This window comes from Notolabrus celidotus, chromosome 1 (genome assembly GCF_009762535.1).
Source record: "Notolabrus celidotus isolate fNotCel1 chromosome 1, fNotCel1.pri, whole genome shotgun sequence".
NCBI classification, from domain to species: Eukaryota; Metazoa; Chordata; class Actinopteri; order Labriformes; family Labridae; genus Notolabrus; species Notolabrus celidotus.
In genome coordinates, this window is record NC_048272.1 from 36,302,875 (window position 1) to 36,325,302 (window position 22,428).

Here is a 22,428-nt window from a genome sequence, read left to right on the forward strand (position 1 = left end):
TGTGGTTAGAGGTCTTTTATTATTGGTCACACCTTCTCATCCATTATAAACACGTCCTCTACACCTCTCATACATTAATACGCCACTTAAGACAAGTAGCTTGTAAACGATTTAAAAAGCATGAAACAAACTGAAAACTGGACAGAACGAAGCAGGAACATCATTTCTTTTAGAAACGGAACCTTCGGTTTTAAGGTCAAAGACATCCGAAGATAAAACAGGAAAAACAACGAGTCCTAAAGATGTAAAGCTGCTGTGAGGAACTTCAGGTTTGTAGATTTGATCATGTTGCTGACCTTGTGCTGTGCATGACAAAGTTGTATCAAGCTGCTGTCTTTGATTAATCAAATTAAAACGGCCGTCTGGACTGAGACCGAACCCCTCACAGAGGTTTCAGTAGAGAAACTGTCAATCTTGGGGTGGCGGTGTAAGCACGCCCCATATACAGTCGTTGGTTGCACGCTCGATTTCCAGCCTTGAACATTTCTTCTCCACTTTCTACCCACCACATTTCCTGTCTCTCTTCAGCTGCCCGATCCATTAAAGGCAAAAATGCCCAAAAATATAACTTTAGAATTTGTCAGGGTTAAGTCTTAGTGATGATGATGACGGTGTGTGTGCGTCATTTGTGCGTCATGAAGAGGCATCAGCATCAACTTCAATCTGATTTATAACCTGTAAAAAATTCCTCACAGGTGCTTTAATGGAGAAAAGGTTCAGATGGTCTCTCGGGATAATATCCAGCTAGATTTTTCATTTTTCATCAAAGTCTCTGCAAAAATGCAAGGTGAGCACCCAATCCCATTGGACTCATACAAATAAATATTGAATGGTAGTGCCTAATCATTTTAAATCTTTTGATAAACATTGAAAAAGTTAAGATTTACTGTATAAAATACCAAGTGCATAATTTAATCCTCCCTTTGGGAAAAATACATCTCTCAATAAGCAAACGTCAACATATCGAAATCTGCGTCTTAGAAAAAGCGACACAATCCAATACTACAGGAACCCCGACAGTGTAAGTGCAAACGTCCCGTCACAACATCTGCATGTACAATATCAACACCATATCAAAACACTGTACGTACAAAACATAGATTTAGATTTCTCCCCCATAAGGCTTTGATTCCTAAAAACAGCCAGGGCCACAGCGGGCGGGGCCACGGCGAGCAGGGCCACAGCTCCCAAATACACGAGAGGAAAACAACATAAAGAAACATGCACGAAGAGAAAACGTCAGAGAACCCAAAATAGTCGACATCTAAATATCTGGCCGTTACAAAAATAGAAATTAATCTAAAAATTCTATTGGTGTTACAGGAAAAAGGGAGATTACACAAAAATAATAGACAGGTTTCATATATATATATTTATATACTTTCTGAGTAAACTTGTTTTTACAAACATTTAGAAGCAGGTTAGAAAGAGGCATGGCCGAGTGAGAGTCACTAACTTTACTTGATATCTGTATGTACAGTTACGCATCCTGAAAAACACCGCAGCATGTTCATGATCCTCCTAAAGACCACGTGAGCCGCTTGAAGTCTCCCTGTGAGGTCTCACTTCAGACTTACCAAGTTCAGGTTTGGTCGATGCAGAGATGTGAAACGAAGCAAACGGTTTGGACTGTGCTAACTTTGAAGGATGAACTCTGTTAACTATAGGGGAATAAACCGGGGCTCGTCTATGGTAAGGCACCTTATGAACCGTTCTGATGGGCTGCAGGGGCAGGTGTGTTTAAGTTGAGGAAAGAAGAGTGTGCATTTCTCCATTCAAGGTTGGTTTTCCATCCATCCCTGGGTTAGAAAGGGACACTTGGGTTAAGAAACACTTAAAACGTGATCTATCCAAGTATCATGTAAACATGTGTGGTGCACAATTCTCCATATTTAACAGCATAGAAACATTGATCCAACTCCTGAGTCTGAGTCAGCTTATGGCTTTAAAGTCATTTACAAAACAGTGTGAACCCCTCATGGCTGGTGATCCAAACAGGTTTGAGACCTTTCATGGTGTAAAGGTGCTTCAATGATCCAGGAGCTTTCTACAGTCATCAGGATCATGTGGTGATTAAAATCGGGAAACTAAGGCTGGGAAAAGTTAAAGCTAGTCCCTCCAATCAGATAGCTGCACTCGTGCTATAACTTTAGTTACTCAGCCAATCTGTTTCCAACAAAGAGAAGAGAGCAGGCTTTTGGAGAATGGTTCAGATTTATGAGGAACAACTTTGTCCTGCTTTGTTTTGGACTGGACTTAAAGGCTGAATTATACTTCTGCATCAAATCAACAGCATAGCCTACGCTGGAGGTCCACGTAGCTCCTGTACTTACGCAGAGGCCTACGTGCATAGCTGATGTGCACCTCATCCAAAATCACGGACCGCAAGCTCTGTGATTGGTCCGCTCGGCGGCATTGTATTTCCTGCATTTACAATACTTCCAAGATCCTTCAGCGGAGAATTGCTGCGCGACTCGGACACATCGACGCACAAGTATGTAGTGCTCATGTCCGAGTCAGACCCTGCTGCGTAGGGGCGACACAGAAGTATAAACCAGCCTTAAATCGTTTGACGTTTGGGGTAAATACTGTCCTACCCAAGGTAAGACTAGAAGATTCATCCACAGCTGAGTCTGAGGAGTAAATATGGAGGCAGGGTCAGTGACATTCTGATGCTTCAGCTTGCAGTGCTTTCATTGGTCAGCTTTAAAAAGCTTGCAGGCAGATTCTGTGACCTTTGACCTGTATCCGCTTTATCAACACAATCATTTGATCAATCCGGTCTAGCTTTCTACTAGAAGGTGAATTCAGGTATTTTGCAAAATGCAGAACAATTCCTTGAAACGTCTGCAGGTTTTAGTAAATTATAATGAGTGTACTTCGCATGATGTGGAGTTGATTTTAGAAGGCATTAGGACAGACTCTGTGTGCAGAGTCCATGCACAGAAAGGATTATGGCTTCATTTACTTTCATCTCCACTTGAAAGCTCACTGACAGGAGACAGACCACACCACACCACACCGGCCTCCAGGTTTAACAAACTGAGAGTTCTGATGCATGGCAGCTCAGATTATGGCCACGTCACTCTAAGACTGTCACGTTAAAAGTCCAGCTGGATCTGGTTCTACTGAGCCGGCATTTCAGAGCAGCAAACATTGCACACTTAGGCAGGGCAAAAGAGAACGGGAGTTGCCACACTACGGAGTTAAAGCACTACCCTTCAAGAAGAGTAAGGTAAGGACAGAGCTCAAGGTTACAGACTGACTAAACGTGTCTTTTTGGCAGCACAAGACGAGGAGGAGAGAGTCAGACATCTGCCATATCACCGCTCTGTGTCCAATAAGAAGCAGATTGTCACTGCGGAGGGTCCAATTCACAAACAGCTACTGTTCTCATAGAATCTGCTCCCTCTGTTGAATTGTTGCATCTGAGGATCCCAAAAAGCCAGATGAGAAAAATCCACGAGGGCGTCAGGAAAGATGGCACCAATGTGTCTGAGTGCAAGAAAGCATCTGTGGGGGTGTGAATGATCTGAAACAAACTCTAATGTTGAGCCGGACTGAGCGTGCTCCGACGTGCTGGATGGAGGAATGGCAGAAACAGAGATCCCACATCATTGTTCTGGGTGTGAGAGCAGGAGATGAAGCAGTAAGGGGGAACAAATTCTGGCTGTTTGGGTCCAAAGTGATGCAGCGTCATGTGAGGTGACGCCATGGGGGTTATACCTATGTCTTCTGAGGGTCTGGAGAAATGGGCCCTGGTGTGTTGGTCCCATCCAGACTATGAACAGGGATCTGGAACTGAGGAGTGAGGACTGACGGGAACTGAAAGAGAGCAGAGTGAGGGTTCAGACGCTTCAGGGTGCAAACAGAAGAGATGCAGCTTTTAAAAGATGCAGATATCAGTCATCTGATCTTTAGACCCCGAGTTATCGGTTACTGAATGTAGAGATCAGCCTCTCACCCAGAATCAAAACCAGCTCTACAGACCGACAGATCTGTGTGTTTCATAGCAGAATCAAGGTCTTCACTGGTTACCTTGAGCAATAAAAATAACCTAACTTGTAAAACAGCTCTATGCCATTGCAGACTAACCTGGAACAGGTGGGCTCCTTGGCGACGTGTGGCTGGGCTGAGGGGAGCCACTGGACTGAGCGTGCTCCAAAAGTGGATGTTGGACAGCAGCGGACTGGGAGTAAGCAACAGAGTGGGAGTCTGGAGGGAGACAAACAAACAAGACTCAGTGCTACAGCTTTGAGCTGAATCAAAACAACAACATGGACCATACCGACTCAGTTTGGATTTTCATCTATTCAGTAACAGAAAAAAAAAACGACAGCAAACAGAGCCGCAGAGCTCAGAGAAGAAGGAGAGCTGAATGAGAACAGTTTCATGTTCAATCCATCACAACAGGCAGAGAAGAAACCATCACCATGGAACGATAACTGACGAGGAATCACTGGGACTATTTTTAAAAACTGTAAACATAAATCATTTTAGATCAATAAGATAATCTTTAATCAATGTTTTTAACAACATGTTTGTATTTTAAGTCAGTAGCCAGGTAATTAAAGTGGATCATGTATGGTTAGCAGGTAGTTATGGGAAATAGAACCCCTTCCCGACTGGGTCCTCTCTCACCGAGTCTGGATTCTATTCCCCATAACTACCTGCTCACCATACATGATCCCTCACATACCATTTGCTCCTCACTGCCCTCGTCCCAGTGAAAGCTGTCTTGTAATTGTTTACTGTGTTCTGTGGAACCTTAAATGCTTGACAAAGGCAGAAATATTAAAAAGTTGACTCCATCAGTGACAGCAGAGAGACTCGAAGAGGAACACATTCATAACTGAGCTGACTGGTAGTCTAACATCAGATCTCATGATCAGACCTGATCCTCAGTAAGGGACCGAACAAAAACAACAGATCCTGAAACAGCTAATCTAACGGACTCTTTCATTATACAGAGTAGCACAAACTGTCATGTAGACTACAACCCAACCACGACCCAACAACTGGGCATCAAAGACAGCTGCTGCACTGCTGCTCCCTGCTGGTGAGGATCTGTCCCTACATGGGGGTTTACTGTGATTTAATATATGACGTGATGTAATGTTTGTTTGAGTGTTAGGTTATTGTCACAGCAAAAACATAAAGTAAGAGATAGACAATACAATAAAATCAATATCAACACAACCTGAGAGGGTTTTTATAAACGGTGAAAACGACTTTTTCCTATTTATTTTTTAATAATGGTTTTAATGAAGTCTGAGAAAGGGACCATGAAAAAAAACCCACTCATCTCATATATCAATAACATATCCTCTTTTAAAATCTCATTGATGTGCTTTTACAGGAGATGTCACCTGAGCGTGTTTTAATCCAGATGTTTTTATCATTTTTCAGGCAGAATCACTGACAGCTTTTTATTATCCTATATTTTAGATTTTTTAATCGTTTCCTCTTTTTTTGTTTTTAGTCTTCCAACATGGTTTTATCTTTTATTTGTTGGCGGTCCTCAGTTTTTAATCTTCCTTTCTGCCATTTCTTCTTGCTGTTGTAACCAAGTTTTGAAAAGTGCTGTATAAATGAAAATCACTATAATAATAATAATAATAATAATAATAATAATAATAATAATAATAATAATAATAATAGTAATGATAATAATAATAATAATAATAATAATAATAGTAATAATAATACAAATAGTAATAATACTGCTACTACTAATAATAATAATTATTATTATTATTATTATTATTATTATATGTACAAATAAATAATAATAAAATAGCTGATAATAATATTTTTTATTTTATAGTTATTTTTTATTATTATTACTATTATTATTATTATTATTACATGGGATGTTAGCTTTACTGCCTTGTAATTCAAAGGACACCAGTGCTTTATTCTTATTTTTACCTTTAATTATTCTATTTTAACTTTGTAACTAAATTGTTGTACTTTCCTGTTTCTTGCTGAAAACTGCTGTAAAAAAAAAAATCCAATAACTTATCTTATCTAATCACTAACTCACTAACTCACTATTCTGTGATTAAAGTATGTTTTACTTTGACTTGATTACTCTGAAGAGCATGAGTCATCACTTTGACAGCCCAAGTTTTTACCTTTTGTTTTGTTTGGTTGTTTTCTATAAATACATATCGGAGGATCATGCTCGTACCTGTAGCATTGCTGGTGTGAGAGAGGCAGTAGGTAGGGAAGGGCTGCAGAGGTTCATGGGGGAGAAGTCAGAGGTGGTGACCAGCAGAGTAGGGGGGCTGATCTGGAGGATCTTGGGGGGCTTGCGTGCCTTTCCTGAGCTCTGAGTGCTGAGCGTGGTGCAGCTGCTCACTGAAGACGAGCTGGTTTCAGTGTCCACCAAGCTGTTGTCCTCCACAGACAAACCGATGCAGCTATCCACCTGGTGAGAAGAGACAGAGGAGTCATGTTTAAATAAATCAAACATTTAAACGTAAATAATCATAGAAGAAAGTGAGTTTATTATCAAACTCTTTCTCATCCATCATGAACTACTTTTCTGCATTGAGAGGCGTCTGAATGTGTCCTGACCTTCTCCAGCGTCCGAGCGTCCGTGGGCTGAGATGATCCAGACTCGATGTCGCTGTCGATCACCAGCTCATGGGAGGACTCAGGCACTAGGCTTGGAGACGGGCTAGCTGAGGTGAGGTCTGTTAGGCCAAATGTTGCTTCCGATGGACGGATGTGCTCAAACGTGTAGATGGACTGGGACGGCAGGGAGGAGTGTGTGTGGACGTCCTCAGCCCTGGACTGTGCTTGCAGAGGATCCATGTGGCTGGATATCAGCGTGGACTCGATTACAACCTGAGGAGGAGGTGCTGGTGCTGGCTTTGGAGGGAGGTTTCCAAACTTGATGACGGATGGTGAAGAAGTTGGCTGGTGATGCTGAGGGAACAGCTCTTGGATCCGGGCGGTGGTTGTGACACTTCTCTTGTCGGCCATCTTCTCTGCTGGGTTCTCGATTTTGATGGACTTAAATAGCTGGCGCCCATTCTGCAGGGAGTTGAGGGTGAAGGAGGTGTACAGGCCGGAGTGGATGTAGTCATTGCGGTTTGACTGCTTGATGCTGGCACTCAGAGCTGCTGCACTACCACCCAACTTGGTGGGGTCACCAGATTCATCCTCCTGCTGGGTGCTGTCTGCCCTCTTTGACAGGGGAGGGATGCCCCGAGCACCCGCATCCCCACCCTCTGCTCGAGAAGCAGCATCTCCCTTCAGGATGTCAGGATATGAAACAAAGCGGTAGACAAACTTCTGACCGTTCACTTTCTTTATGATGTTCTGGAAAAACAAGAGGAATAAAGTAGTTACATCATTAGTCTAGAGACAGCTTGAGCAGAAACAAGACTTCTCTTTGTGCAGCTTGCTCGACCAAAGAGAGTCGAGGAGTCAGACCACAGCAAAGCCCCGTGCGTGGGACAGCTCAGTCCTTCCTGTCTGTACCAAACGAGCAGCCTGTAACGCTGCTGCCAAACATACCAGAGCAGCCCTGCCCAGAACGCCCACAGGGTCATGCTGCACTTCTGTCAAACCGCAGGCAGAGTGGCAGAGTGGGAAACTGACAGCCCCCCCACCCCCCCACCCCTCCTACTGCACATCTCTGAGCAGGACTTTGACCATCCTGAGGAGCAATTAAGTGGTGTTTATTGTGCTGGTTTGCTCTGTGCTGCAGCAGTCTGGAGGGAACAGTCCCATAGGAGAGTCCTGCGGCTGGCTCAAACATTAACGGCTGAGCCTCGTGGGCTGGTTCAATTGTGACAGACATAAAGCCCGACTTACACATCTCAGAGGGAGGAAATAAACACCAAGTTTGCCATCTGATACAGTACGTCTTTTAAAACTGGTATTAAAGTAGACCTAAAGGCACTCAGAGGTCTAATTCTCTACACTATTTATTGTTTCATTCATGGTAGACTGATTTCAGGAGCTTCATTTGATGTTTTGAGTATCTGTATTTTACTTGAGTATTATTTTTTGGTGAACTTATTACTTTTACTCCATTTAAAGACAAATATCTTACTTTTGAATCCACACATCCCCGAGGGATGGGAGTCAACTTTATTATTAATCATGTGATTGGGACGGTACAGGATAAAAAAGTTAACGTGAGCAGACGGGAGCGGGAACCAACCAAAAAAACAAACAAACAAACAAAAAAATTGGACAGGCGCCACCGTTTCTGTAGTCAATAAGCCAACACTGTAACGCAAGTCAAAAGAACTACACAGCCCAGAGGCCAACAGTGCTTCTGGCCGCTGATTTCCGCCGGAATTCAAAGAAGAACAGCAATGGAGGGAGCAAACACCAGTGGAGAAACCGATGTGGTAAAAATTGATTTGTAACGCAAAGTCAGAAGTAATGACCTATCTATTAAGCTCACAGAACTGGCAGGGAAGTCGCAAATATTACTGAAAAAAATGGGAGCGGGAGTCATTCTGGAGCGGGATGGGAGTGGGATGGGACAAGATTTTTTTCTGTGGGAGTGGGGTGGGACAGGAGTAAAAACCCACTCCTGTGTCACCCTCTAAGCCTTACCTCAGTTGAGCGTATATCAAACGTTCTTCAGATCAGTCCGTTCATTTAGTCGTGGTGATGATGGCTATGACTGAGAAGCATGATGATTCTCTACCTGAGCACCACGGCCATATTTTAAACCCACGTTTGAGGTTTTGAAATAAAGAATGATTGTTGGAATTGTTGTAAATCTCTGATCTGTTTACCACACAAACTTCATCACAGCCTACAAAACATCAGCATCTAACCTGAGAAAGCATGTGGAGGTCTGGAGCTAACACACTGCTTTGATTCCAGATGAACATTTGAAACTTGTCTGTGCTTGTAGTAACTTAGTTTATATTTCATGGTAGACTTTTTAGATATGAAATCGTGTTTTCTAGATACACAGAATGGAGCAGAATGAACACCCATGCATTCTTGACTGCACTCATGCTTTGTGAAATACGTTTAGAGATATTTTAAAAAGTACTTTGAATACTTCAGTATTTTTAAAAGAAAGTACTCCAGGACTTTAACTCAAGTCATAATCTGACTGAACAACTTTCACTTGTATTGGAGTAAAGTTTGACCAGGAGGATCTATACCTTGACTTAAGTAATGAAGACGTGTACTTTGTCCACCACCGACACCGACTGAATAAAGGTCAGAAACAGTAACTCATTGATTCATTGCTGCAAGGTAACGGGAAGACAGCAGATGTAGTAGACATTTTATGGTGTACTAACTCAAGGAGCAACTATCAACAGAAAACCAAGTCTTACATTTCTAACTTTTGTAAAGAAAATATGGAAGTTGATCAGTTTTAGGAACATCAAAACTGTGAGTCCAGAACAAAGCAGTCTGGTTTACTGTTTATATGATCTAATCTTTTCTTCTAGCAGCTTAAGGGCGAGTTATGGAAAATGATGAAGTAACAAGAAGCAGAAAGACTTCAATTACAGCTCCAGTCTATCAACCTCATTGTGTCCACTCCACCACTACGGGGTCATCGATGACCAACCATACTCTGAAATCACTCCGCCCTCAGAGGCCAACATCTGACATTTAAAAAGCCTGTAAGTGGACCACAGTAGAGGAACAACACATGCTCACAGTTGTGGTCATGGGAGGCAGAGGAGTATTAGATAGTCACAGTATTTAGGGAATGTGTCCAATCAGGTTTCACAAAGAGGCAACAACAAGCCAGCTGATGGCTGATCCACAGTTGGTCTTGTGGTGATAGAAGTGGTTTAAGAAGACGGAGATTTATGAAGAGAAGATAGAAGCCGTGTCTCTCCTCTTTCATCATGGGCAACGTGAGATCTCTGGATAATAAGATGGACGAGCTAACAGGACTAGCCAGGAGTCGGACGGAGTTTCTGGAATGCAGCATGGTGTGCTTCACGGAAACGTGGCTGCATCAGGATATTCCTGACCACAACGTCTCTATTGACGGCTTCCAGACTGTCCGGGTAGACCGGGATAGTGCTGTGGGCCTCCAACCATGTTATCTGCACAGGGAGATCTCACATGTCATACTGGTAGCTGTTTACATCCCCCCTCTGCCAACCTGACTACGGTGTCCAACATTCTCCAGACAGACCACCAGAGTGCCCTCTTCCTGATCCCTGGGGACTTCAACCATGTATTAATTTTCTACCTAGATTATTATTGTATTTGTATAACTTATTGCAGGGGTTCCCAAAGTGTGGGTTGGACCCCCTGGGGGGTCGCAAGCAGGGGTGCATCTCACTCAGCTGGAGGTTAAGCTTTCAGCAGAGTGTCTGCCCCTGGTGGCTGGCTGCAGTACAGGTCAAAAAATCTGTCTCCCCCATTCATTTGAATGGGGGAGCAGTCAAACTTTAAAAAAATAAATACACGTGGTACAAATGTTTCTCACATCCGTATGCTGTGGTGATATGTAGTTAGTATTTGACTGTTTTGTGTCCAAGGCCTCTTTTTTCTGAAAAGTTTCTTTTTCGTTAGTTATCAGAGGTTAAAAAACAGGGTTTTACTTCCGGGTTTCTTTTGATTCACAGCCTCCGTAGAGGGAAACTTCAAAGGACACACAGCGTCTTGTGACGCTACGCTGTAGGGTGGATATTGTTACAGTGGCTTCACCATAGACTGTATAAAATATGGACGTAGTATCCGTGACGTCACCCATCTGTTCCTGAGAGCTGTTTAGAAGCAAATCGACGGCAGCAGCCATATTGGTAATGTGGAACTCAACTAGGCAGAGTGTGACGTAGTGTGAGTCTCTTAGCCAATGGCTGTGTGTTCCCGACCGGGAGTCACATCAGTCATGTCCTTATTTGGGCAAAACTCATAATCTTAATATCTTCTTAACCATCACGTTAGAAAAAAAAAAATTCACCCCCCAGTGTGTGCCATTAGAGAAGTTAGCTTTGTAGGGCCAAGCCGTTTTTTGAACCAGGCTGTAAACATGTTTATTAATGCTGCAAAGATCGTCTTTTTCCCATTCATGTCTATGTGGTTTCCGGTGTTTCTGCAGCCAGCCTCAAGCGGATTTTCGATGTATTGCAGTTTATAGCACTTCCGCATTGGCTTCATCGTTTGAGACCGGAGTTTGCCGCTTGGGCTTCACAGGCTCTGGCTGCACAATGGCGGCGCCCAGGAGCAGGATTTTTTGGCTTCAGAACCGTACAACTAAATGAAGCCACATTAAATCACTTTGAGGGACAGCGGGGGTCGCGAGTCTTTGGCACCTATATTTTGGGGGTTGCGGGCTGAAAAGTTTGGGAACCCCTGACTTATTGTGTATAGAGCAACTGTAATGACTGAATTCTCCACCCCGAGATAAATGAAGTATTTCTGATTCTGATATATTGGCTTATGAAAACTTATAACAACACACATCAGAGCTCAGGCCTGAAACACAGAGCAGACCTGTGTCCTCCAACAGAGAGGAGTTCCAGTGTTTACCTTGTCGTAGTAATATCTTAGGGCTCTGCTGAGTTTGTCGTAGTTCATGTTGGGCTTGTTCTTGCGGGCTCCCCACAGCCGGGCCACCTCCTCCGCCTGCAGCAGTTTGAACTCCCCCTCCTCATTGGTCCAGCAGATCAGCTGCTCGTTACTGGAATCCAAGAGGAGCTGGAGCAGAAACTGCCACAGGGTGACAGAGTTGTCCATGACTCTCACTAAAAAGAACAGAAGATAAAAAGAAGAACAGTTAGATCAAACAATCACAGCTTCACAAAGTCTGTTCAGAGAATTCCGATTATTCCAACATATCATTTAATGAAGTGCTGAATTTAACTCATGCTGTATGCACTCTGCTCTGACAATGCTGGAGCATAAACTGTGTGCATGTGCATGAATACAGCCAGCCAATGAATGAGAGGTAGTTTTACAGCTTCAGGTGCACCGTTTGGTAAAACTCATCATATGGTTCCTATATTCCAGGATCCCATCTGGTCCCCATATTCCAGAGAGATCAAACCACCATACAGGGCGCAGAAGTGTTTCCAGAGCTCCTACATTAACAGATGAATGAAGTCAGACGCCTTCTATGCCTCTCCGTTTTCTAAACGTGATCGAGTTGACAGCTTAAAGAAGACTTCCTGCTTCTTCCTCTTTTCGACCAACGTGAACCGGCTTGTTTTTCTGGGCTGTTGCTCGTGCTGGTTCAGAACTGATTGAACTTGCGAACCAACGTGGCACCCGTTTGTTTTTCCACTCACTCGAGCCCGTGGAAGAGGCACGTCACAATGTCAGATTTACGTGACCACTTATCCCAGCAGCACTAGCGCGAACTTTCCCTCACGATGGCGAACAGCAGCTTGTCTCCTCGGCTGGCCATTGCTTTGCCTCTAAATCCATTAGTCTCTTTTATCTGGTTTGAGGCCAATCGTCATCGGCAGCCATATTGCTGCTGTCCCGCGGTTGTGACGCAAAGAGGCGGGCTTTGAGCCTCCTAGCCAACAACTACAGTGTTCCCGGCTGTCAATCAAGTCAGCTGTGCCTCTAATTGGAAGTCTCGTAATCTCAATATCTTCGCGCTACAGTCGATCGAAAAGAAATGAGCTATCCAGACTACACTCGTCTTTGAACCAGGCTGTAAACATGTTTAGTTTGTAAGATCGGCTTTTTTGAATGGGTGTGTATGTGGCTTCCGGTACTTCGGAGCCAGCCTCAAGTGGATCCTCGATGAACTGCAGTTTTAAGCACTTCTGTATTGGACTCATATTTTTAGACCGGATGTTGCCGCTTGTCCTAGACCAGCAAAGAGTTGGAGCCGCTCTGGAACCAGTTTTCCTTTACAGTCGAAACACGAATAACTGGTTCTCAATTGAGCACTGGCTCCGAACCGGCCCTGAAACTGCCTCGGTGGAAAATGGGTACTAGAGAGATTTTAAAGGCTCTCATGATGACTCAGATTGGAACTACTGTTATTAGATCAATGTTACTGAAACACTATCGTATATCTAGACCTTATGTCAGAATGTTCCCATTGGCCACTTTCTTAAACATGATGAATAACACCTCATTTAAAGTACTGTTCTTTAAAGCATACATATTAAACGTAGCACTGTGATGTGGCTTTTTATTGGTCCTAGTAAAGGCCAAACATCTTGCTCACATCTGGCTTTCAAAGAGTAGCATAACACACCATATGGCATGGAGAATGAAATGTGACCCCTCACAGAGATACGTGATGAAGGACGTTAAAGATATTAAGAAAGCACACAGCTCGGAAATTCATGTTGACTTAAGGAGCTGTATCCATGATGATAATAACAGCCTAATAAACATATGTCTTTAATACTTTATTCCATATTCATTAACACAACTCATGTTTGTCTGTGTGCCACTTCTGTTTCTGTATGGATGTGATCTGGTATCCGAGACATTCATCTCAGGAAGGGAATGAGAAACAGTAACAGGCTGCATGGCAGAGCATGCACACTCAAATAATGATTCATACTATTTACATCTATATTTGTACAGATCCATGTCTGCACATATACACATGCCGGCACATGCATCTGCACATGCTGCACCCTGCCTTTTTTGTAAAGCTTTTTATGACTGGATTCAACAAATGAAGTCACTATGATTATGATTATGATTATGATCATGATTATTATTATTATTATTATTATTATTATTACTATTATTATTATTATTATTATTATTATTATTATTATTATCAGTATCACTATTGACATCTTTATTCTTTTTATTTTTAGTATTAGTATTAAAAGGAACAATTGTATTGAGCCAGACAATGATCAACCTCAGCAGGTGTTCTACATTAGCTTGCATTGACCTCAATGACTAGTTGCCATGTCTTATAAACAGCAGACTTTTGTTTCCTAGATCAGGTCATCCTTTAAAAAAAACTCGTATTAAGGCCATTTACAGATGAAAGCATTAAGACTTCCAGAGTGAAGTGGTAAATCTGCAAAAATTAAGTTGTAAATATGACATGTGTGAAAATGAGGTCATATTTGTTTCTAATAAATAAAATCATAATTTTAAAAAGAAATAACATCATATTTTAAAAAGAAAAAGTCATATTTTGTAAAGGAAATAGAGTCATTTTTAAGGAAATAAATTCATACTTTTAAAACAAACAAAATCATAATTTTAAAACATATAATTTCATATTTTTAAAAGAAATAGTCATACTTTGAAAATAAATGAAGCCATATTTTTAAAAGAAATAAAGTAATATTTTTAAAAGTAAAAAAGTCATAATCTTTAAAAGAAATGAAGTCATATTTTTAGAAGAAATAGTTCTATTTCTTAAATAAATAGTCATAAGTTTTAAAAGAAAGTCATATATGTAAAATAAATACTCATATTTTCAAAAGAAATAAAGTCATAATTTTTAAAAGAAATAGTCATCATGTTTAAAAGAAATGAACTCATATTTAAAGGCATCCTCCTGCTCTACAATGAGGAAAGTGCAGCATCTTGTGAAGTTAAACTTTAGCATAGGTTCCATGAATAAATGGTAAATGGACTTGTACTTGTATATTTATTTTCTTTCTGACCTCTCAAAACTCTTTTGCGCCACTCGTCACATCCACCCATTCACACCACATTCACTCACTGATAGAGGCTGCTATGGTAAGGGACCATCAATATTAACCTCATTCATACACATTCACACTCATGAACTACAGGGGGAGCAATCTGGGGCTCAGTGTCTGCTCAAGGACACTTCGGCATGTGACTGCAGGAGCTGGGGTCCTACACACATCAGTACCTATTGTCTAAAGACTCAGGACTCTGAATGGATTGTGAAGGTAACTGAGTCTGTTATGAACAAGGTCATGCTAATATGCAGTCTGTATGCTTCTGAAACTGCTGTTGAGTCTAGCTTCACACGATGAACCATGTTCCTCAGTTCACTGTACGAACACCTTTACACAAGTGTTTTCACTCTGTTTGATTGGCCCTTCCCTCAGGACTGTGTGGGTGTGTGCAGAGGGGGACTGTCATGTTCCTCACATGTGCTACATCTGTTGATTATATCTGGTACACACTTTATCACAGCAGCAGTTATGTTTTAAAGAGGCCTCTTTAGAAACAGTAATTACAACCTCTGATTAACTTTATGTTTTATGCAAAACTCTAATCTAATCCACTGCCTTTATTGATCAGTGTAGATTTTGGTCGGTTAGTTTCCATCATTAAATCATGAGAAGAAAGTCCTTCCTTCAGAAGTAAGAAGTGGTAGACAGAGAAGGAACTATTTATCTAAAGTTTTATATTTTAAACGTCCGCCATGTGAAATTCTAATAGCCTAAACTAGAGCAGTGATTACGACTTCTTCTGCTCACACCTCAGGTGGGCGAATCTTTAATGGGTCACATGTGGCGTTTCTCTTTTCTCTATCATGTTCCCCGTCATCGTCTTTGTCCTCCATCATCCTGCCTGTGAACCATAAATCAATCTATGCACTGCCTTGATGGGTGTCTAGATTATCAAAGTGCATTGTAAAGAGGACAGGCATAAGACGGGAAGACGAGCAGTCATCCAACAGTGTCATTAAGAGAGGCAGGACACATGGATGGGACTTACACAAAAGAATAAAAAGCCTCATTGTCTGATGTTAAGTCGAATAAATGTTGGGTTGAGTCAGCTTTCCCAATATGACAATACACTTCAAAACTCTGCTTCAGAAACAGATGGGTGACGTCACTGAAACTACGTCCATGTATCTGTGGCGTGAACGTACATCAACACGTGTTGAGATCCGACCAGTCAGTCCACATGTTGAGGTGGTCTGGGAGGCATGGTCTGGCAGTAGAACACACTGACAGGTTCCTCTCTTCTCCAGAGAAGGAGCTACCTGCAGATAGAACAGATGGAGGGTTCCTGCTGTGAGGAACAATGTCTCACTGAAAGCAGAGACAAACCCTTTAAAGGAGTTTCAGAGCTCCTGCTGTCTCTGTGCATCCTGACAGCCTGCGATTGTCAGGGAGATGAAAACAGAGGAAACCTACTCCCCACAAAAATCTGTGGACAAGGAGTCAGAGAGTAACTGGATTTTCCTGAAACCCACCTAGTGTTTCTGATAGAGGTTGGACATAATCAGTCGGCCCAATTAATCAGGGCTGATTAAAATATTTGATTGAGGTAACAGCCTTCAACTAGTTGACTAAAGCCTCTTCTCTCTTGCACACTGCAACTCAGCAACAGTCTTGAAACAAGCGGCAACCCCCGGTCTCAAAAAATGAAGCCCATGTGGAGTGCTAAACTGCAGTTCATGGAGCGTCCACTTGAGGCTTGCTGCAGAAACAACAGAAACCACATACACACCCATTCAAAGAAGACGATCTTTACAGCAGAAATAAACATGTTTACAGCCTGGTTCCAAAAACAGCTTGGGTCTGAGTAGCTAATTTCTCACACACTGTATTTATAACTCGACAGTTCAGAAGATATTAAACTTACGAGTTTTGCCCAAATAAGGACATGGCTGACTTGACTGACAGGCGGGCACCCTGTAGCTGTTAGCGAGGAGGCTAAAGGCCCACCTGTTTACCTCACACTAGCTCAGAAGAAGTTTGGTTCAGTTCAACATTTCCAATATGGCATCCGCTGATGATCGGCTTCAAAACAGAGCTTCAGAAACAGATGGGTGACGTCACGGAGACTACGTCCATTTATTAGACAGTCTATGCTTCTAACTAACATAACGTTTCTGCACCGTGTGTGTGTTCGTGCCGATACACTAAACTTGATACAAGGTTTAAAGAGAGATAGTGGATTTCAGGATACAAACTCTGCTCTATCACATTGTTGTAACCTCCAGTCAGCTGATAGTTGGTATAATGGAGAGGCTGTGCAATGGGAGTGAATCAAGTTAGTGTTTGTTTATGTGTTTGTTCACTTATGGCCCTTTTCCACCGGCCCGTCTTAGCCCTACTCTACTCGACTTGACTCGACTCTACTCGGTTTGTGTTGTGTTTCCACGGGCGCAGTACCTCGTGTCAGATACCAGCTTTTCATACCTGCTCTGCTCTGGTTCGTAGCGAGCTGAGCCGATACTAAAAGATGACGTCGATGGACTGCCGGCCACTGATTGGTCAGAGAATGTCGTCACCGAAGAGTCATGAGCCCACTGGTGTGTTTGTGTAGCGTTCGAAATGATGTGAACGCAGTCTCGCGCTGCAGCTTTGCGCAGCTGTGTTATGGCGACCCTGACCATCGTGAGTCGGTACTCGGGCTGGTGGGAAAGGTACCTAAACCGAGTAGAGTCGAGTAGAGTCGAGTCAAGTAGAGTGTGTAGTGGAAAAGGACCATTAGACTTGATATTTGGCTTGCAACTGGCTTGTAACTGAGAATGTCAACAAACATAAACAAACATATAAAATGTGCTTTGGGACAGTTTACGTTTTTCTTAGCACTATTTCTCATTTGTATTAAATGGTAGTATGTTATTAAGTACAACACAAAAACAACAACTATGAGATATCCGCGTGTTATATCAGCCCTCAGCTAACTTGCTCTCCAACCATTGGCTGTTGAAAACATACTATCTCTCGACCACTAGATCCCAAAATAGATTTTTCCCTGATAAGAAAAAGAAAAACACTCTGCATTAAGTCGGTAATTTATATTTTCAGAATACTATATACGTCCTTGCATATATTAAGTCACAGTTTTAATCACATAAAAAACAATACTGTAAAAACCTTGAGCGTACTATTAAACATTGTTGAGTTGTTGATGTGTGTATATAAGCAGATGTGTGTCTAACATGAGTCTGGTCCTGCTGGAGGTTTCTGCCTGTTAAAGAAACTTTGTCCTTGCCACTGTAACTTGCTAAATGCTGCAAAGTGCTCTGTTCATGGTGGATTAAGATGAGATCAGACTGAGTCCTGTCTGTAAGATGGGACTGGATCTTATCCTGTCTTGATGTTGGGTCTTTGTTAATAAAAGAACATAGAGTACGGTCTAGACCTGCCCTGTTTGCCAAGAGTCTGAGGATAATGTTTGTTGAGATTTGACGCTTTATAAAAAAAGATTGATTGATTGATTGATGTGCCAGAGAAAGGGAAACATTTCATAGTATTAAAACAAAAAGATGTGGGTATCATCTCACTTTTTTCATCAACTACATTTTTTACATTGAATGACTTCTATTCTAATTTTAAGTGTGAAAATTGAGTTGCGCACACACAAAACATCAAGCTGGCCAGATCCTGGTCAAACAACTGAGATACCATGCAACAAATGAATGCATGTGTATAATGTTCCTCATGTGTCCCTCACAAGCGCCGTCCAGGGAGCTTTCTGTTTTGATGCACCTGAACTCTCTGCCTCTGGACAGTAAAACAGCAAGCTCTCAGAGTGTTCTTCAAAGAAAACTTAAGACTTACCTTTTGAATCTGGCTTTTAACTTTGGAGTAATATCCTTTAAGCCCTGGACTAAATTATTACATTTATGAGCATTGTTTTAAGATAATTTTTACTTATTTTATTTTATCTTATTATATTATATTTTGTTTTAATTGTATATTTATTTTTCTGCTATGTGTTTGATTTTATTGTATTGATTTAAATAAAATGAATTCATTTTATTATCATATTATTTTTCTGCATTTCTCTGATTGTATTTTATTGATTTTATAATAATGATTTTATTTTATCATTTATTTTTCTGCTACCTCTGATTTTATTTTATTGACTTTATTATAATGATTTTATTTTATCATTTATTTTTCTGCTACCTCTGATTTTATTTTATTGACTTTATTATAATGATTTGATTTGATTATTTATTTTTCTGCTACTTCTATGATTTTATTTTATTGATTTTAGTTTATTTTTATATTTATTTTTATATTTCTGATTTTATTTTCTGGATTTTGATTTATTGATTTTATTTCATTTTAATATTTATAATTCTACCTCTCTGATTTTATTTTCTGGATTTTATTGTAATTACTTGATTAGATTTTTTTTATGCTTCTCTGATTTTCTTTCATTGATTTGATCGTCATGCTTTTATTTTTAAAGTATTTTTTATCCCTTTCCTTTCCACTTTCACCTCTTGCTGTTGTTTCCTTACTCTCTGTTCTTTAGTGAAGCACTTTGGGCTGCATGCTTGAATCTATGAGAGCTGATGTATAAATAAAGAGTAGAGTTGCATCATTTTAGTCTTCTCCTCTCCATGTTTACAGGCTGATTGTGAATCGTCCTCTCCATGTCAGTATCCGTCAACAAGTGTGTGAGGGTGTGCATGAGTGTGTCTGTGTGTAAGCTTCTTACAGATACGAGTAAATCTGCCCAGATTCATGATCCCGACCTGCTGGTGTGGAGACACACCCCCCTCACACACACACTCTATCCCACACTGTCATTTTAAAATCAGGGTAAAAATAGGACAGCTGCCAGAGAGAAAGATAACAGATGAAGGTTATGTAACACATTAGCAGTGGATGTTATCTACGAAGCTTGGAGATAACCAGGCCAGATCATATCAGATATATAACATGGGGTTTCTTATGAGCTGTGACTGGAGAGACTGGTTTCAGTGTCAGAGAGCCAGAAACCCACACACTGCAAAATAAAGACCACTTGTTGATGAGCTGCGTTACTTTCGTTACCTTACCATACACATAACCAGTCATTCTCCCGTCATTTAAAGTCCTAGTACCACCCCCACAGGCTGGACCTCTTTAAAAGGTGTCTGATAACACTCAGAGAGTCAATAAATCATCTTATTTAAGATTATTTGCTTTAACTGTACAACAGAGAGGAGCTAGCTCCGTTAGCAGGTCGGCTAACATTACCTCGCTCGTAGAGCCCGCTGAATCTCCGAGTCGTCGAGCCGCGTCGAAATGATCCCAGAACATCATTGGAAGGCTTTTTACTCTGCCATGGTTCAGAAAACAGGTTTCAGAGTGAGTGTGGGGGGAATAACAGAGCATTAAAGACATTAAACTCCCTTTAGCTCTCACAGCGATGTTTCCCTACGAGAAGAGGAAATGAGGCGTTCACTGAACCTCGGACACTTTACAATCAGGAACCTTCGCGACTCAGGGTGCGCTTCTGCGACAACAAGAAGGGGAGACTTTGTTTGACATCGGCATTTTTGTCCCAGATATCATATGTGGGTTTTTTATTATCGACATGAATGTGGGGGGGAGGGGGGGTCATTGGTTTTGAAATATATTGTCATTATTATTTTCACAGCACAGAACAGCGACAGCGATGACAACAGGGCAGTTACATTATGGTGTTCATTTAACATTATAGATTATACTATATGTAGTGTTGATGTTATCCCTTTGGAATAACGGTTTCATATCAGCACCAACAAGCAAACAGGTAGTTCTTCTTTGCTTGTTGGTGTGCATACAAATTTCCGTCGCTTCCGAAAGTCCTGGAATGTATCATTTAACTCTTGCTGAGATCACTTCCTCTCCGTCTCTCTGGATGTTGTGTTCAATGATTTTTTTACTTTAACACTGACTAACACATTCTCTTGAATTAACATGGATCTTGGTATAATGATTCTAGTTCAAACGATTTGACATACATTTTTCTAGAAGAGGCATTTTGTCAGCCACGTGCAGCCGACTTTGTTGGCATCTAATTTAATTGGACTAAAGTTTCAATTAACTATTTTGCACTGGTTGGTTATTAAAATGATAAAGCTTCACTTCATAATTGAAAGAAGAACTTGAAAGGGAAATGTGTTTTCTCAAGAGGGCAAATTGAAAAATAAAACTTACTCAAATTGCAGCTCAGCTTCTTAAAAAAGGAATGGATGTTCAGTTAAATGAATCGTTTCCAATAAAGGGGAGTGCATCACATCAGTGTTGCGATTAAAACCAGGGCATTGTGGGTAAATCGTGTAGGCACCTGTGAATAATTAGCCTCAAATATGAAAGGAATGATATCAAAAGGTGTGTGGCTGAAGCAGCCTAATGCCTGAGCAGTGTATCACCACAATGCATTCCTTTCTTCTTCTCTAGTATTCTGTTTTTTCTGATTATCCCATCATGCATTGGGCCATTAAAAGGAACACCAGTCTTTAGCAAGCTACCACACACCTTTGATTAGTCCCCCTTTGATGCATTTAATGGGATATGCATTGTAGCTCAATAACTTGTGATGTCATTCATAATTCAGAAGGCTGCAGAATTCTCACACGGCAATACAACTTTATCCTCAGGCTGCTCTCTTTGTTTGTACCTGTGGTAAATGTTTGATGCTACTGAGTAAATACGTGTTGCTGACTTTGAAACACAGGGGTGAGTCTCAATCATTAGAGGATTACACCACAGAGATGATTCAAGGGAACAGATTTATGCATTATTAAATAAGACTTCTGTTTTACTTCTAGGTGAGTAACTCAGACATTTAAAAAAGGGATCCAGGAAACAATTCGTTGGCTTTTAGAACCAACTACGAAATGCTATATTTTCGGCCCTAAAACATGTGCTGATCTGCTCAGTCCCGTCTGACTGTTCTCACCATCAAACTCTCTGATATTTGTAAATGGACCTGACATACAATCTGAACCAAATCTTAGGGTGACTACTTTGATCAAATCCCTGGAAGTCATTTCCTGATATCTATAAGTCTTAAATGTGTTGACATTTAAATATGTTGAGTATAGTGAGTTTATTATAGTAGTATGTGTCCCTGCTCAACATTTGTGTGGGGATGTTGTTTTTGTACTGTTTTTGAGTGATGAGATGTTGCATGTGTTTTATTGCAAAGAAATTTACTACTTGAATAGACGAAGGGGTTCCTAAACTTTTCGGTGCCAAAAATTTGCAACCCCCATCAAAGTGATTTAATGTGGCTTAATTTAGCTCGGCTGCAGAAAATTTGTCTACCTATATGAGCATTCAGCTGTGTTTCCTGTGCTGTTATGAATGAACCTACTGTTACTGATGCTTTTGATGATTAACTCTTCACTAACCCTGAACTTAGGAGTCATCTGGCAAAAACAAAGGCAGAAAGCTCATTACATTTTCTATTTTCAAGGTTAGTGACTATTTTTGTCAATATTTTTTATTAAAGTGGGTAAAATATATTATTTTTAGATAACTTAAAAAAAATAATAATAATTCTGGAAGACATATCACGACTCCCCATTTGTGTCTGTGAGGTAAGGCCAATTCCTTTGATGATTGTTAGATTGATTAACCCTGTAATACCCAGATATAGAAATACTTGAGAAAAAAATAGTTTCACCGCTCATATGTTGTTGAAGGGGGACTCTGATACAGAAATTAAAGGGTTTTTAAAATGTTGATGTTTTAGTAAGATTTTAGGGACATGTTGTAATATTGCAACGTTGGGCCTAGTTAGGAGCATAATTTCTGTATTTATACTCACCTTGTTTGGACAAATATGCTAAACAACTTGGGTTTTCTT

General features: G+C 41.0%; 1 protein-coding gene across 1 annotated transcript; it reads right to left on the minus strand.

The window, feature by feature from the left end:
- On the minus strand, nucleotides 1-20,028 carry elk4 (ETS transcription factor ELK4). The gene is made up of 6 exons (XM_034688783.1): nucleotides 19,827-20,028; nucleotides 11,494-11,708; nucleotides 6,583-7,332; nucleotides 6,194-6,433; nucleotides 4,096-4,215; nucleotides 1-3,825 (listed from the first exon to the last, which is right to left on the minus strand). Exons 2-6 carry the CDS (start codon nucleotides 11,698-11,700, stop codon nucleotides 3,727-3,729), a joined length of 1,416 nt encoding a protein of 471 aa, XP_034544674.1. The 5' UTR covers nucleotides 11,701-11,708; nucleotides 19,827-20,028; the 3' UTR covers nucleotides 1-3,726.
- Between the last annotated feature and the right edge of the window lie 2,400 nt (nucleotides 20,029-22,428).

Excerpts from the sequence above, each read along its gene's own strand:
- elk4 (XM_034688783.1), bottom strand. The coding sequence starts at position 11,700 with ATGGACAACTCTGTCACCCTGTGGCAGTTTCTGCTCCAGCTCCTCTTG. Across the intron at positions 6,434-6,582 it reads ACGCTCGGACGCTGGAGAAG|GTGGATAGCTGCATCGGTTT; the intron begins GTCAGGACACAT and ends TCTTCTCACCAG. Across the intron at positions 4,216-6,193 it reads TCACACCAGCAATGCTACAG|ACTCCCACTCTGTTGCTTAC; the intron begins GTACGAGCATGA and ends GTCTCCCTCCAG.